This window comes from Mesoplodon densirostris, chromosome 1 (assembly GCF_025265405.1).
Source record: "Mesoplodon densirostris isolate mMesDen1 chromosome 1, mMesDen1 primary haplotype, whole genome shotgun sequence".
Lineage (NCBI taxonomy): Eukaryota > Metazoa > Chordata > Mammalia > Artiodactyla > Ziphiidae > Mesoplodon > Mesoplodon densirostris.
This window is the reverse complement of record NC_082661.1, coordinates 104,164,796-104,179,907: the sequence shown is the minus strand read 5'-3', so window position 1 is coordinate 104,179,907 and position 15,112 is coordinate 104,164,796. Positions and strand designations below refer to the sequence as shown.

The 15,112-nt window shown below is 54.7% G+C and overlaps 1 protein-coding gene across 1 annotated transcript in view; it reads left to right on the top strand.

Moving 5' to 3' along the window:
* ABLIM2 (actin binding LIM protein family member 2) overlaps positions 1–15,112 on the top strand; it is a 115,035-nt gene that overhangs the window by 76,926 nt on the left and 22,997 nt on the right. The window contains exons 18-19 of the mRNA XM_060096575.1: positions 3,465–3,517; positions 4,021–4,159. Of these exons, the coding sequence (XP_059952558.1) occupies positions 3,465–3,517; positions 4,021–4,159 (192 nt within the window). The remainder of the gene's footprint in view (positions 1–3,464; positions 3,518–4,020; positions 4,160–15,112) is intronic.

The window sequence follows — 15,112 nt, the reverse complement described above, 5'->3', positions numbered from 1 at the left end:
TCAAATAGCTGCCACTGAATGCATGGCGTGTGCTGGGGTTTCATCTCAACACAGCCCTGAGGCAGGTATTATTATAGACAAGGAAACTAAGGCCAGGGACGCAAAGTGACCCATCGATGGCCAAGTCACACCAGGGCTGCCTGACCCCTGAACCCACCACTCTTATTTTACATCATTTTGCATCATTAGAGACCAATAGTATTTTCTTAGACTACCTTAGTTCCAATTCTCCTCGGTTCCAATTTAATGGCTTCAAAAAAGAATGAGAAAGAGAAGAAAGGAAGCAAAAACACGGAATGGGAAATAAGAAGGAAGGGGAAGAAGGAAGGGAAGGAAGAACCACATCCCGTCGGGCAGAGATGCTGCAGGACCAGCAGAGGGCGTTGGACAGGCTGGGAGGTGGGGTGCGGGGGACCTCCCAGCACCCGCTAAAGGTCCAGCTGCTGTGGGGACCTTTTTGGTGTCTTTCGAACGGTCCTGAATCAGTTGCAGTGTTGAACCCAGGATTCTTTGTGAGGCAGACAGGATTCCAGCCGCAGCCGCTCCCCTGCCAGCTCTGTCTCTTGCTCTGAAGAACGGGGTTCTGGCTTCGAGGGGCTCTGCGTGAGGCCCCGTGATGCTGGCACAGAGCAGGGACTTTCCTCTCAATGGAGTGAAGCTGGCGCAGTTTTTAGACTGTTTTAAATGAATTCAAGAGGAAAAAGTAACGCTTCCCCCAAATTTCCCAGGAAGCTGACTGTCCAGCTGCAGGGACAGACGTTTTGTTTCCTTGGTAAGCGCATGTGAGCTGTCAGATGGCAGTGTGTGTGGAGACGCTGGCCCAAGGAGCAGGGCTGGCGTCTCACCACCTCCCACACCTGCAGACAGTTGGGGGCTCGCTCCCACCTCCCAGAGCTGCCCACCCACGCCAGATGGTAGAGGCAACCCATGTAGCCTGTACTTTTAGCTCTTTCTTTTGCACCTGGTTTAAGACGGGAATGAATCACATCTCGTGTGTCTCTGGGATTCCTTTGTAGTGGGGTCGAGTCTCATTTTGGTTTGGGGATGGAAGGAAAGGGAATGGCCCTGTATCCAGAAAGAAAATTAGAGACCTCCCACTCTCATTGGGACGCTCCCTATAAAGGTCCCAAGGGATGCAGGGAGTTGGATGTCAGCCTTTCCCAAAAGGGTGCTCACTGGCAAATACTTTCCAGGGCTCGGAAGGAGCTGCCTTGTGTGATAGGAAAGATACATGCAACTCGATTTCTCTGCTTGTCCTGAATTGATCTGTCTTTTCCTGAGACTCTGAAACGGCATGTTACAAATAGCTGCCCGGTTAGCCTCTCGTTTTATTCCTACTATTCCAAACGTGTAAGCTGAGCTCCCCATCATGTGACAGCACCCACGTGTTATCTCATGCGATCCTCGGAAATTGGAGGGGGTGGGCGTCATTTGCCCATTTTACGGATCAGGAAACTGAGGCTCAGAGCTGTTAAGGAAGCAGCCCGAAAATAACACAAAGCTCCGGCTTCCTCTATTTTCCTAGCCATGCTCCATTTCTCGAGAGAATCTGTTGGGTGTTTTGCGGACTGGCAGACTGGGGCTCTGGAAAGCCCTTGGTTTGATCCTGGTTAGTTTGTGCACACCTCGTGGAGCTGGTGGCGTTTGCAGAGAAAACTGGCTAAATCTTGGTGGGATATCCCCCTTTTTGGAGGTGGGGCCCTTCTTTAAGCCCTGAGGTAGCTCTACAGGCAGAGTTTGTCTGGCCCAACGTGCTCCCCGAGGCTATGGAAAGTCCTCGGACCCAGGAGGGCCGCTGTGATCTGAACTCCTGGGATCTCACATTCCCAAAAGCCCTTTGGTTGGAGCCACTTAATTGTTTTAGCATTTGCAAATTACCCCAAGTGTGGCTGTCCATTTGGTCCATTCGGGGGCCTCTGTGGGCTGTTCAAGGATCCAGCTAACTTACTTTTACCAGCAGACATGGCCCTGGAGGCCTTCTCTGGGCTGGACAAGGGCAGTGCTCTTAGAGCTCCAAGTCGCCGCCAGCCCGATGTCCCTGGGTCGACCGCACAGCTGCCAAGAGTCCCGGCTGATGTATGGTCAGACGCTCAAGGCTCCACTGCCTGGCGACAGCCATTGTCCAGGAAACAGGAGAGCCTACACTGACGGGCATGCGTCCCTCTGAGCCCCCTGCTCCCCGCCTCTCCTGCACGGTGCCCCGCACGCAGGCTTGTCATCAATTTGCCTCTGCAAGTAGACACAGCAGGGTTTTTATCTTCACTTTGAAAACCACTGTCTCTCCTGGGAGACGGAGAAACAGGTAGCCGTCGGGAGTAGTGAAATGTCAGTGTATCCAGAACGGTCTTCAATTGTAGCCTTATCTTGTCAAGGTCCTGTAGCCCAATCCCCAATTTCCAAGCTCTCGGGCCTGATGTCAGTCTTGTCCTTGGTGGTGCACAAGGCAGGGTGCTCCAAAAGGCTAGAAGGTCCGAGCCCTCCGCAGGCTGCAGGTAAGGAGCCCACCCTTGGCATGTCCTTACTATGGCCTCGGTCTCTGTGGCAGGTGGCGAAGGACACTGGGATCTTTCCTTTCATCGTTCCTTGCATGGGGTCAGTGATTTAGCTTGGGAGGCACAGGATGGGTCTTTACCGAACTGGATGCTGAGAACTGTCAACCTGCCCTCGTGTGATTTATCTCATCATGCTTGGTTGGAGATAATGTCAGCCTGACTGGGTGACAACCCCCCATCCCAAAACAGGCACATGGAGAATACAGACACCTCTTGACTCCGCTGTAGATAGTCTGCTGAATAACAGACGTTTGCTTGCTCTGTTCCATAGAGCACACCTCTGGTTGTATGTTGTACCCTCTTTACTGCTCTTCGTGGAATTCTCCCAGTGGCATAGCTCACTCACCTTTTTGTGTTTTGCGAGCAGTGAGGTGGTGCAGACAGAGGAAGGACTTAGAGTCAGACTGCCTGGGTTCAAATGCCAGCCTCTGCCACCCGCTGATGCATGATCTTGAGAAAGGCACGTCATGTCTCTGAGCCTCAGTCCTCTGATCTGTGAAATGGGTCATGTGGGGATGAGCAGTAATGTCCGTGACGCACCCAGCTGAGTCTGACCCAGTAGGGGCTGGATCACAAGGCCCTTCTGTTCCTTTGAACTTGGAAGATAGAAAGTATGTTCTTCGAAATGCCAAGTGGCCGCAGGGTGGTTGGCTGGAATGTAAATGAGGCATCACTTCACACATCTGCTCTTGATTTAGCACATCCTGTGCAAGGCCCCAGGCACTCCCCAGGCCACATTCCTGCAGGGACCTTCGCCAGCTGGTCTGGTTCCTCAGCCCTTAAAAGTACGAGTGCTGGCGACTTTTCTTTGACTATTTTCCATTTTTGAGCATGACTGTGAAGTGGGAACTGACACATGGAAACCCAGAATCTATGGTGTGCTGACTTGACAGATTGATTTTTCCCTTCCAGCCGGTAGGCGATCAGATGGGGAGGACGGAAGTTTCGACCCGGATAACAGGAAGGTAATGCAGGGGCAGACCTGGCTTTGTGGGGACTTCTCCAGCTTGAAGCCTCAGGCTCCTCCCCTTAAGTTGTGCTCCTTAGGGTTTAGGCAGAGCCACATAGAACAGGGACCAAATTTAAGAGGTGGTGCCACCAGCCCCCTTACAGTTAGGACTAGCACATCTACTCCCGAAGTCCTCATTCTATGCTGTGTAACTTGGTCATGGTTCTCTAACCAAGGAGATGTCTGAAAAGAAAGGAAAACAAATCAAAATGCATATTTTAGGGTTTGGCCCATGGGCTGAGTTTGCCCGCCCACCCTGGCTCAAGAGGTAAGACCCCCTTTGCTTGTCTTTAAGGAAGGTAGGTGTGTGTGGAAAGAGCCCAAGGCTGGCTTACCCTGCTGTCCCCTTGTGAAGCCATGTGGGCCCCGACCTCCCTGAGCCTCAGTTTCCTCCTCTGTAAAGTGGGTCAGTGCCACTGCAGGTGACCTCAAAATTCACTTCTGTCTTTTTCTCAGCAGAAGACCAACTGGCTGATTCTCAAGGGGGACGGAGACACTAGGACCAACTCTCCAGACCTAGACAGCCAGTCTTTGTCCCACAGTAGCGGGACTGATAGAGGCCCTCTCCAAACGATGCCAGGGGACAACATTTACTCACGTGAGTGGTTCTTTTGAGCAAGGAGCTGTCAGTGTGGCATGAAAATCCTTACAGAAAAGGGGCCCACAACCTTGAGCCAATTCCCCCCAGATCTAAGCCTTGCTCATTAAAAACTATGAGAGCAAACCCACAGACAGAATGGCAAGCCCAGTAGGAAGCAGACCAGTAGCCGTGTGCTGGCTTCCCTTGGTGGCACCCTGATTCAGCCAGCCTGCTGCCCAAGGGCCACGCCGGCGTCTCCCGGAACTCTCCAGAGCTGGCAAGAGGGCAGAAGGCCAACTCAGGCTCCTGGGCTCCTTTGGGAAAAGGGCTTGCAGGCTGCCAGGCTGGAAGCTGAGGGCCCGTCTCCCTCCGGAGCGGACAGGAGCATGGTCCAGGGGGGCGAGTCCAGACTCGGAGCCGAGAACGGCATTATCGTGTCTCCTGTGCTCATCTTGGGCGAGGGGCCGGGAGCTGGGACTCCAGATCCTCAGGGAGTGCAGGCGACAAAGACCACATCTGCCTGATCCGGGGGGTCGTGAAGCTGCAGTAGGCGTGACCTTCAGATGTCGGGCGAAACTCCCCATAACGTTCTTCACGTCCAGAGGCTGTAAATTATAGGCAAAAACAACAGCAAGCTGCCGTCTAATGCCCGCAGTAGACGGTGGGCAGAGTCTTTGGGTCTCAGCAGCTGTGGGTGGGTTTCTGTGGACAAGCTGGAGGCTTAGCTTGGAAGCAGAGGCCAGGAGGGGATGGTTGTGGACGTGAGAAAGCCGAGGAAAGACACTGGCTTTGCCGTTAAGACAGACCTGAGTTCAAATGTCGGCTCACCACTCGCTGGGCCTCAGTTTCACCTGTGTGCCTGGTGGGGTCGTTAGAGACCCGAAGGAGGTGCCACGTGTGCAGCCAGCACTCGGCCGGGCCCATAGTAGATGCTCATCGTCATCATCATCACTATTCTCATGACTGTAAACTATCTCACAAATGAAAGTGCATGTGTTCTGACGTGGGAAGATAGTGAGAAGCGTGGAGACGATCACTTGTTAAAGAAGACGTCTAAACAGAGAAAGCGTGTGTTGTTTTATGTGTGATCTCTGTAAGCAGATGTCTGTGTGCCCCGGGCCCCGTCCGCCTGGGCCTCTGCTCTCTAAATAGGATCCAGAGCCAGAGCACAGGGTTGACATCCCCGTTGGAAGGTCACACCGGAGAGTCCCCCAGAGGGTCTCGTCCAAACGGAGGCGTGCTCCTCCTGGGGAGGGTCTGGAAGGGCCGAGGCAGGCTGCCCGTCCCACCAGCAGCAGAGTGAGGGGTGAGGGGTGCGGGGTTGGTTACGGGAGAACCAGTGGGCAGGCTCTGGACCAGGCAGCAGCAGCCAGTCCTCCAGCCCTGCTCTGCCTGGTGATGCAGGACTTGCATGTGGCCCCCGGCCACTGGCCTTGACCATGGCCTTTTCTGTTTTGCGTTTTGTTTTTCCTAATGCAATTGAGTTTGGAAGGTGGAGTGCTCCTGCTTTGCCAGCCCTCCAGCAGCCCCCAGTAGCCCCCATGCCTTGAGAGCACCAAAGCGTTAGCCCCGGGACTTGAGAGCACCCAGGAAAGGACTATCTGGGGTCCTCAGGGTGGTCTTTTCTAGCTTCAGTCCTTCCCTTGCTGGGAGGTGGGTGAGCCTGCATCTGCAGCTCCCCGCCCTGTCTCTCCTCAGGGGGGCAGCTGCTGTCCCCAGGGAGTCCCACTTACCTTCTGGCCTGCCTGTGGCTTGGGGCTTAGGGAGGTGGAGACACCATCTGGGGAGAAGCCTGGGCAGGAGACGGGCCGCCCCGTGGGGACCTCTCTGTGCTGCGCTGGCCCGTTCGTGTTTCCTCACCTCTGTGTGCTGCTTCCTCATCTGCACGTGCTGGACGAGGCGCCCTGGGGTCGTCCCAGGCATCCCCCAGGCAGTAGACCCTGTGAGACCCGGAGGCTGTGCGAGTGTTTTGGCCAGTCATACACCTTCAAGGTCTGTTTGTCAACCCTGTTCCTTGCTGCTGTGTCCTGATCACAAGCTGCAGGTGTAGCCGTGGATGTGAATGGACCGCCTCCCATCCAGGTGCACCCGGCCAGCAGGAATTGGAGAGCCTATGCTAGAATTCGTGCTCTAACTGGGGTGAACCCTCCAAAGTACAAACAACCTGTGTGTGTGTGTGTGTGTGTCCTCCTCCTTCAGGGATGCAGGCTCACGATGACCATGACAATGGTTCTGTCATCCCTTCGCTTTCTACACATGTTCTGATGTCAGTTCCTCCGAATGGGAAACCCGCTGTGTCTAACAATTGTAATTGTGCCTTTATTTCTGTCCTGGTGACATCGCCTTGTTTCCCAATGTGCATGGAAATAGCAGCGAGGACCCAGGCTGCTGGTCGTGCCTAGGTCAGGCATGCCTTGCTATCTGCCAGCCTCTTGAGACATTTGGACGGGATGAGCCCACTCTTAAACTGAGAAGAGAGGGGTATCCGCCTTCTTTTCTCGGGTTCCTTCCAATCTCACCAAGTAGCCCCCTATTATGAGTCCATCGACACCAGTTTCATTTGCAAACAAACGTTACTGAACAAAGTGTTTGCATGTGGCAAGGCACGCCTGCCTGCATCCCTGGGACATCCATCTGTAGCGCACCCAAGGAGGGTAGGATTGTGACACTCAACACAGTGGGCGCTCAATAAATGTTTGTTGAATTGAGATGCACTAAATTCAACGGGTATTTATTGAGCACCCACTCTGTGCCAGACGCTGTGTAGGGCGCCGAGGGGGAGACCCAGAAGACAAGAGCAGCCCCTGCCCCAGAGACGCGTGCAGGGAGCTGGGACAGGCAAAGACGCCACTGAGAGCAAGTGCACACGTACCCTGCCGCCGCCTGCCTGGGGTCCTCCGTGAGCTCTCGGGGGCCAGGCACAACCTCATCCCACGCATGACACCATCAGCACATCTCACCTGAGACTGAATTCCTCATTCAGTCATTCATCCACCCCTTCACCAGACATTAACTGAGCACCTACTATGTGCTGAACACAGTGCTGGGCAGCGGAGAGGAGGTGGTGAATAGGGCCCAGTGCCTGTTCCCCAGGGAAGCAGACAACTGACAAACCAGTGTGACATCTCTCTCCGCTATGGCAGTGGTTCTCAGCCAGCACAGTCAGCCCCTCCGAAGGAGGAGTCATTGAAATACACGTTGTATGATAGACTACTCATTTTCCTTTATGCTACACTTAGGGCATTATCTGGACTATGCATGTAGTAGGTTATATTATTGATGAATCTGATTTCTGCCCAGGAAAGGGATGGTATTGATTTTCTGTTACAAGAAGAGGGTCTTGAGCCTTACAGGATGAGATTCACTGCCCCAGCAGAACATGAGGTGGTGTGGGCCCCCCTCCCCTGGTCTAGACCCTGTGGACCGGCCTGCTGCTGCTCTGGGTCCCACCTTCCTAACACTTCACATCCTGTCCTCCCTTTTGAGGTTCCCCACATCCACCTCCAGGTGGTCACAGGTGTGCTGAAGTAAGACAAAGCCCCAGGCCAGCTGGAGACCCTTCCCTGAGGACTCAGTGACCCCTGGAAAGGACCCTACCCTTCCAAAGGGAATAAGGCCCTTCCTCAAATCCCAGCACGTGAGGGGAATTAGGGTGGGCTTGGAGGTCGGGGTGAGGAAAGCTCCACATTAGAAACCAAGGCAGTGCAGATGATTGGTCCCGTGGGGACCACTGCACGCCCACCCTGCCTGTGGTTTTGCCGTTTTACGTCACCCTCTGTGTGTCTGTCCCCATGGAGTCCCATCCCCTTGTCTTCACCTGCTGCCCACCCAGTCCGGGCCTGGTCTGGACCTGGGATCCGAGATTGCTTCCTGGGTCACCCACCCCCAGTGCCCACCAATGTGACGCTCGGGAGACAGCACCTCTGTCCCACTCTTCCTTCCCTGCTGGCAGGAGGAAAGCGGGTTTGAGGCCTGGCCAGAAGTGGCTTTCCTCACCCCCTGTTAAGTCCTCTGGAGTTTCCAGGCAGGTTAGTCCACGGCTGAAAGAGAGAGAGACCTGATGCGCTGTCTGCCAACCCCATGAGAATTTTGGGGGGTTGGCAATCCTCAGTCTGAGCATTGGGACCTGAGGACCCCAGGGGCAGAATCCACAAGCATCACACTTATGGGACCTCAGTCCTGGCCCTCATTTTTGGACAAGCAAGAGAAGGCCCAGAGACAGGGTGTGACCGCCGAACAGGTCCTGGGGCCAGAGCAGAGGCCAAAGGGACAGCACCCCAGCCCAGGAGCTGACGGTCCAGAGGAGGCGGGGACATAGACTAAAACCACGTTAGAAAGTAAGTCCTATGGCAGGTCGCGGGGCCAGACGCTGCCGATGGCTCGGGGAAGGGAGATGCTAAGTGAGCAGGCTTGAGGGCTGCAGGCTTGAAGGGGTAAGTGTGGGAGTGAGCCCTCCTCACAAAGGTGAAGCCTGGCTGCTGGGCTCTGGGGGAGGGCTGGAACCTGGGATGCACAGGGTCACAAAGGGCTTTATGGGCCTTGGGAGGACTCGGCCTGGCCTCCAAGTGGAGGACGGACCTAGGGGTTCTCAGCAGAGCCTTGGCCGCCTCTGACTGAGGTTTCAGCTGGACTGTCGGGGCAGGACGGGAATTGCCGTCATCCAGGCTAGGGGAGGGTTCTGGGGGAGGTAGTCTTTTGGGGATGTCCTGGGGTGTTCTGAGAAGCACGAACAGCATGCACAGAGCTTCGAGGCAAGAAGCAAGGTGGCAGTTTGGGAAACAGGAAGCCAGTGGGGAGGCAGGAGTGGGCAGCCAGAAACAGCTGGTCTGTGCGTGATACTGGGAATTTTCTTCTCTGTCTTCTGGGGCCCGGGGTCGGTGCGGCAGGGCCGTGAGCAGATGAGGTGATGTGTTTTATGTGTTTAAACACGGACGGGCAGCTTTGCAGAGGATAGACAGGAGGCTGCTGGGCCGGGGCTCAAGGGACTGGGGTGTCCAGATAAGCCATGGGGAGGCCCCCCTGAGCAGTCTAAACAGCAGGACTGGTGCAGGCAGTCGAGGAGGGGTGGGGCGGGGGGGAGGGCGGAATCAGGAATGACCTGGGGCGTCCTGGCTCAGGTGGGTGCAGGCACCTCTGTTCACAGCTGGGCAGGAATAAGGTGGGTTCTTCATATTGAGTCGGGAGGCTGAGACGCCCAGACAGAGCTGCCGGGCTGTAGATGGATGGTCTGGGCACGCAGGAAAGGATTCTGGGCTGTAGGCAGAGTCACAGGGGTCCTCGGCTCCCAGATGGGCCTGGGGGCATGGGGGTGGGTAACCTGAGACCCAGGCCCTCCCCAAGGTGGGTTCCTGAGCTGTGTTACTTCTCAAAAGGGTTCTGAGGCCCAAAGAAACTGTGACTCTCCTGCTCAGCACCTACCTCACTCCCAGTCCTCAGCCTCTGTTTCCCATCTCCATCGGACGTGGCGGGGAGGATCAAGAAAGTGTGGGCAGGGGGAGGCCCAGGGATGGAGAGAGCCCGACCAGCAGAGGGGGTGGGGGAAGGCTGGGAGGGAGAGGCCTGAGGGAGCTGGAGGGCTTGCGTCCGGCACCCGGCTTCCAGCAGGTGGCTGGGACTCCCCTGGGGCTGAGACTGCTGGGGAGGGCATGGCCCACCCGGCCTCCAGCTGGAGGGACAGAGTGCCCTCTGCCCCCGCTCACATTCGGCCCCAGCAAGAGCAGTGAGTGTTCCAGACGTCAGGGAGGGGACCTCGGCCCAGGAGAAGCCACCTCCATGTGCGAGAGGGTGGCACCAGGACAGAGCCCTCTGCCGTTCCCTGGGGGCTGGCTGGGACTCTTCGCTTTTAGCAAAGGTCCCTGTGCCCCACTGATGGGCAGGCTTGCCCTCAGCTGGGGAACTGGACAGGGTGTGGCCTCAGATTTGTGGGCGGGGCACAGGCAGTGCCTGAGACCCTCAGGTGTCCGGGGGAAGGAGCCCCCATCCCAGGTCACAGCTCTCAGGGCCTCCTCTGCCCGGGTCTTGAGGTGCTCTCACCCACCTGGGAGCTCTGTCTCCCCTCCTCCGACCCCCGCCAGGAGCACCTTATCTATGACCCTGTGTGTCCTTTCTCCCCGGAGGACTGTTAGCTCCTGGGGAGCAGGGTCCAGATGGGCCCCCCGTGCCTCCCCCTGTGCCCACAGCAGCCCCCCAGTGAGTGCCCATGGGGCGGTGGGTGCCCAGGTCTTCCCTGAGCAGAGCCTTCCCTCCTACATGGGCCCCAGCACGGTGGGGGGTAGGGGGGAGCGACAGAGTGCATGAGATCACGTGAGGGGTCAGCAGAGATGGCTAGATGCGGGTGCGATCCCGCTGGGTTGAATCCTAGCCTCTCACTTGCTATGTGACCTTGGGTACGAGAGCAAACTTCTCTGAGTTTGGAATCGCCTCGTCTGTAAAAGTGGGGATGATCCAGTCCTCCTGGCAGGCAGCACCTGGGCTTTGGGGCTCAAACTTGGGCATCCTATGGACTGAGCCCCAGGGTGTCACACAGAGCTGGTCAGGTCCACGAGCCAGCCATGGTGAGCCTTCAGTGGGCCCCTCTCGCTTGCTTCTGAAGCCTGAAGCTCAGACGGCCCAAGGGGCCTCCTGTTCATGTTCCTAGGGGCTGAAGGGGGTCCCAGCCCCTCCTTCCTCAGACGGGGATGCCAAGGCTCAGAGAGGGGACCCGAACCTGCACAGGGCCACGCAGCTGCAAACTTACATATTCACACATCAGTGAACTGAAAACCGTTCACCATCCTGCTGAAACTGACGAAGATCTGCCCAGGGAAATGGCTTCCTGACCGTTGTCCACAAAGCATCCTGGATGCTATGAAGAGCCATGTGCCTGTAGCTGCACCTGGAATAGTCATCCACCTGCAAGGGGCCTCTCCTTGCCCATCCGTCCAGTGGCTCCTCTAACCTCTGGCAAGCCAGCCCAGAAGATGACAGACCCAAGGAGACCCAAGATCAATCCCAGCAGAATGCTGAGGGCAAGGTTGTCACAGGTGGGCTTCTGGGAGGAGGTGACAGGGAGCCTAGTTAGGCTGAGCTTGGACATGGGGCGTGGGCAGGTGTCCAGTGGTTACAGGGCCTGATACAACTCGGGGTCATGAGTACCCAGCTGCCACCTGTCCAGGTCCAGCACACCTGCCTTCCCCCTGTGTGTCTTCTCTCTCTCTCTAATATACACACAGCACACACTCTTAAGGCCAGCCAATGCCATATGCCAGGCAAGTCCCTAGAAGACTCCCACACCTGCAAACCCTCACCAGGGCAGAGCTGCTGGAGCAGATAGGGTTACTGGTTCCCGATGCTAGGGTCCTGGGAGATTGTCTCATCCTCTTTGTGAATAACAATTTGATATTATACAGGTCACTTAATTTCACTAGGCCTCAGCTTCCTGAAATGTAAAATGGGCTCAAGTGTAATGCCTTGGCTTGTGACAGTCAAGAAAATCTCTGAATATGTGAAGGGACCTTTTAAACGGGTGGTTCTCAATCTTGGCTGCACATGGGATCCTGGGACCTCTGAAACCTACTGATGGCTGGTCCCATCCCAAGAGAGGCCAATTCTAATGGGTCTTGATAGCATCCCAGGGATGTGATACTGGAGACTCCTCTCTCCCTGCTGTTTCCCACTCAGTACAACTGAAAAGCCCAAGAACAATAGGGCAGACAATCACAGAACTCTGGAGGGTAGAGAGAGGAAGGTGGACTGGCCAGAGACCTGAGGACTTGAGGAAACATACAGGACCAGTGTCTCTCACCTCCCATGCAGTGGACAAGGTGACCAAGTAGATGACTGCCCTCCCTGGTACCCAGGAGAAGGCCCACTGGCACCCAGCAGCCTGGAGAATAGGCCCAGGGAAACACTCTCCATCCATGGCTGGTGTCTCCCACCCCCACCTCGGGGTGCGGTGCAACCAGGGAAGCACCTTTCACCCCAGGTTGCTACCAGAAACACCAGGTGGATGCAGCAGACCAGAAGAGCACTTTAACGAGCATTCTGAAAACTAAATTGACTTCAGACTCACAGCCCATAATAATCTATGCCCCACATGTTAAACCTAAGCACAGTGACAGCCTGCTGACATGGAAAACTTAGCTAGGATCCAGGTCTCCCAACATAATATCCGAATGTCCAGGATGCAGTGGAAAATCACTCATCACACCAAGAACCATGAAGATAACTATTTGAATGTGAAGAGGCAATCAACACATCCTAACACTGAAAAGAATCAGATATTGGAATTATCCTGAGAAGGATTTTTAAGGCATCACAAAACTGCTTCAACAAACATTGCAAATACTCTTTTGAAATGAATGAAAAAGAAAAAAAATCTCACAGAAGAAATACAAGTTATAAAAAAAGAATCCAATGGAAATTACAGGAAAGAAAAATAAAATAACCAAGATTCAAAAATTCACTGGATGGGTTTAATAACAGAATAGCAGGATTTGTCAGAGGAGAGAATCAGTGAACTTGAAGATAGAACTACAGAAATTATCCAACTTGAACAGCAGAGAGAAAATAGCAGAAAAGAATGAACAGAGCCTCAGAGACCTGTCAGACAGCACTTGTATCACTGGAGTCCCAGAAAGAAGAGAATGGGTCTGAAAAATATTCAAAGAAATAATGCCTGAAAACTTAACAAATTTGGCAAAAGGCATAAACTTAACATGCTCAAGAAACTGAGTGAACCCCAAGTAGAATAAGCTCAAAGTAATCCACACCAAAACACACCATAATTAAACTTACAAAAACTAAAGACAGAAAAAAAATAATACGGAAAACAGCCTGAGGGAAAAGACATATACTCCCTACTGGAGACACCAGTGCAAACGACAGCCAATTTCTCCCCAGAAACCATGGAGGCCAGAGGAAGATGGCACGTATTTAATGTGCAGAAAGACATTTGCTGTGGATGTGAATTCTATCTTGGATGGAAAAATCCTTCAGGAATGAATGGGAAATGGGGACATTCTCAGACAAAGGAAAACTAAGACAAGTTTTCACTCGCAGATGTACTTGGCTAAAGGCAGTTCTCCAAACAGAAAGGAAGTGATAAGAGAGCTCGGAAATTCAGAAAGGAAGAACATCAAAACAGGTTAAAATAGGAGTCAGTATAACAGACTATCCTTCTTGTGATGAGTTTCTTAAATCATTGATGATCGAAGCAAAAATTGTTACATCATCCGATATGGAAGTTCAAGGCAGGTAGGAGAAAGAGTGAAGACAGTCATAGTTGATGAGTGAGGAAGATGAAGTGGCCTGAGTGGAAGTAAGGTCTCTACACCTACTGTGAGACCAGAGGCCGGCAGCCTGAGCACAGGGGATTTTAGAAGCTGGCTAGGTGATTGCAGTGCATCCGGGTAGAGGACCGCTGATTTAGAGCAGGTAAGGCTGGAGGTGAGGGCATAGTCGTTCTTGGGGCCCTAAGGGTTTCCAAGCCTTAGTGTGTATCAGAATGCCCTGGAGGGCTTGTAAAACACAGACCGCTGGACCCCAGCCCCAGAATTCTGAGTCTGTAGGTCTGGGGTGGGTCCTGAAAATTTGCCTTTGTAGCAAGCTCCCAGGCGTGGCTGGTGCTACTTATTGGAGACGCCACTTTGAGAAGACTACTCTGGCATCCCCGACTGATCAGGAGCTCCTGGGTCTCAGCTGAGGGTCCCTTAGATCCTCAACCCGACAGCCTCACATGCCCAAGTGTGCCTGGCTCTGGGTATAAATTGGGAAGCAGGTGTGTCCTGGAGGGACCTCAGGAGTGTAAGTCAGGAGGCCCTTGTCTTGTGTCCCAGGGCTGGGTGACCTTGGGCAGGTCCCTCTGTGTCCCTGGGCCTCAGTTCCCCTTCTGTGAAATGGGAGGAGCTGGCTAGGTCACTTACCTGGCAGAGCCCAGGGCAACCAGGAAGGGCAAGGGATACCCGGCAGGCCTGGCCCAAGCATCTGGCCCCACTTCTCTCCCTCCAGCTCCGCTCTCCTCTGTTTCACATATTGGAGTTTTCACATAGATTTCCTGTGACAAGAGGGCTCCTTGGCTAAAACCAGTTTGAGAACCCTGCCCTTGATGTTGTGAAAGGCCCTTCCTGACCCACATCTGGAACCTTCCCACAGACTACCCTGGGACAAACAAGTCCCCGAGGCAAGTCCCCACCTGAGGACTTTCCTACGGGTGTGACCTGTACAGAATGTCTTCTCTAACCCTCCATCCCACAAGACAGGCGCCTGGATCGACCAGCATCCTGTGCTCAGAAGCGAGCCTTCCTGGAGTGGGTGGGTGGGTGGACGGACAGGCAGTTCTGTGCACAGCGCCCATCTCACCTTTGGAGACTCAGTCCTCCGGTTTACAACCTCGTGAACACAGAGGGGTGGGACCCGCCATCCCCTCTGAGCCCTCGCGGGCAGCCCGGTGGCTCCCAGGAGCCAGTGCTATTGCCTGAGCTGGGGGGGACAGGGACCCCCAGATGCAGCAGACATGGCCCCTGCTTTTACTGGAAAGACAGTTCAGGCAGCCGGGAAAGGCCTCCTAAGGGTGCTTCTAAGGGTGGTGGAGGTCCCCTGCCCCTCCAGGGGGCCCAGGCTGTGCCCCTTGGCCTCCCTTCTGGGGCACATCCCACACTGACTTCTGAGCCAGGAGTTTCCGCTCTGCTTTCTCCAGATGTGGCATTGAAGTGGTTAATTGGGGGGTCTCAAAGTCCTGGGCCCCCCAGAGCAGCCAGGGATGTGATCAGTGAGGGAGACCAGGTGTGGGATTCCCACATGGAATCCAGGGCCCAGTGTCCCAGACTGGCCCTTTGAGAAGCTAGAAATTAGGATTTTAATGTGAAATCCTCCAATTGCAAACAGCTCAAGGGTTTTGAAAAAATAGTCTGCAGGCCACCTCTGGTGGTGCTGGGCCTCCGCTGGCCGCCTCTGGCACAGGATGGCACAGCCCTACCCTGCATGGGGGCCCCT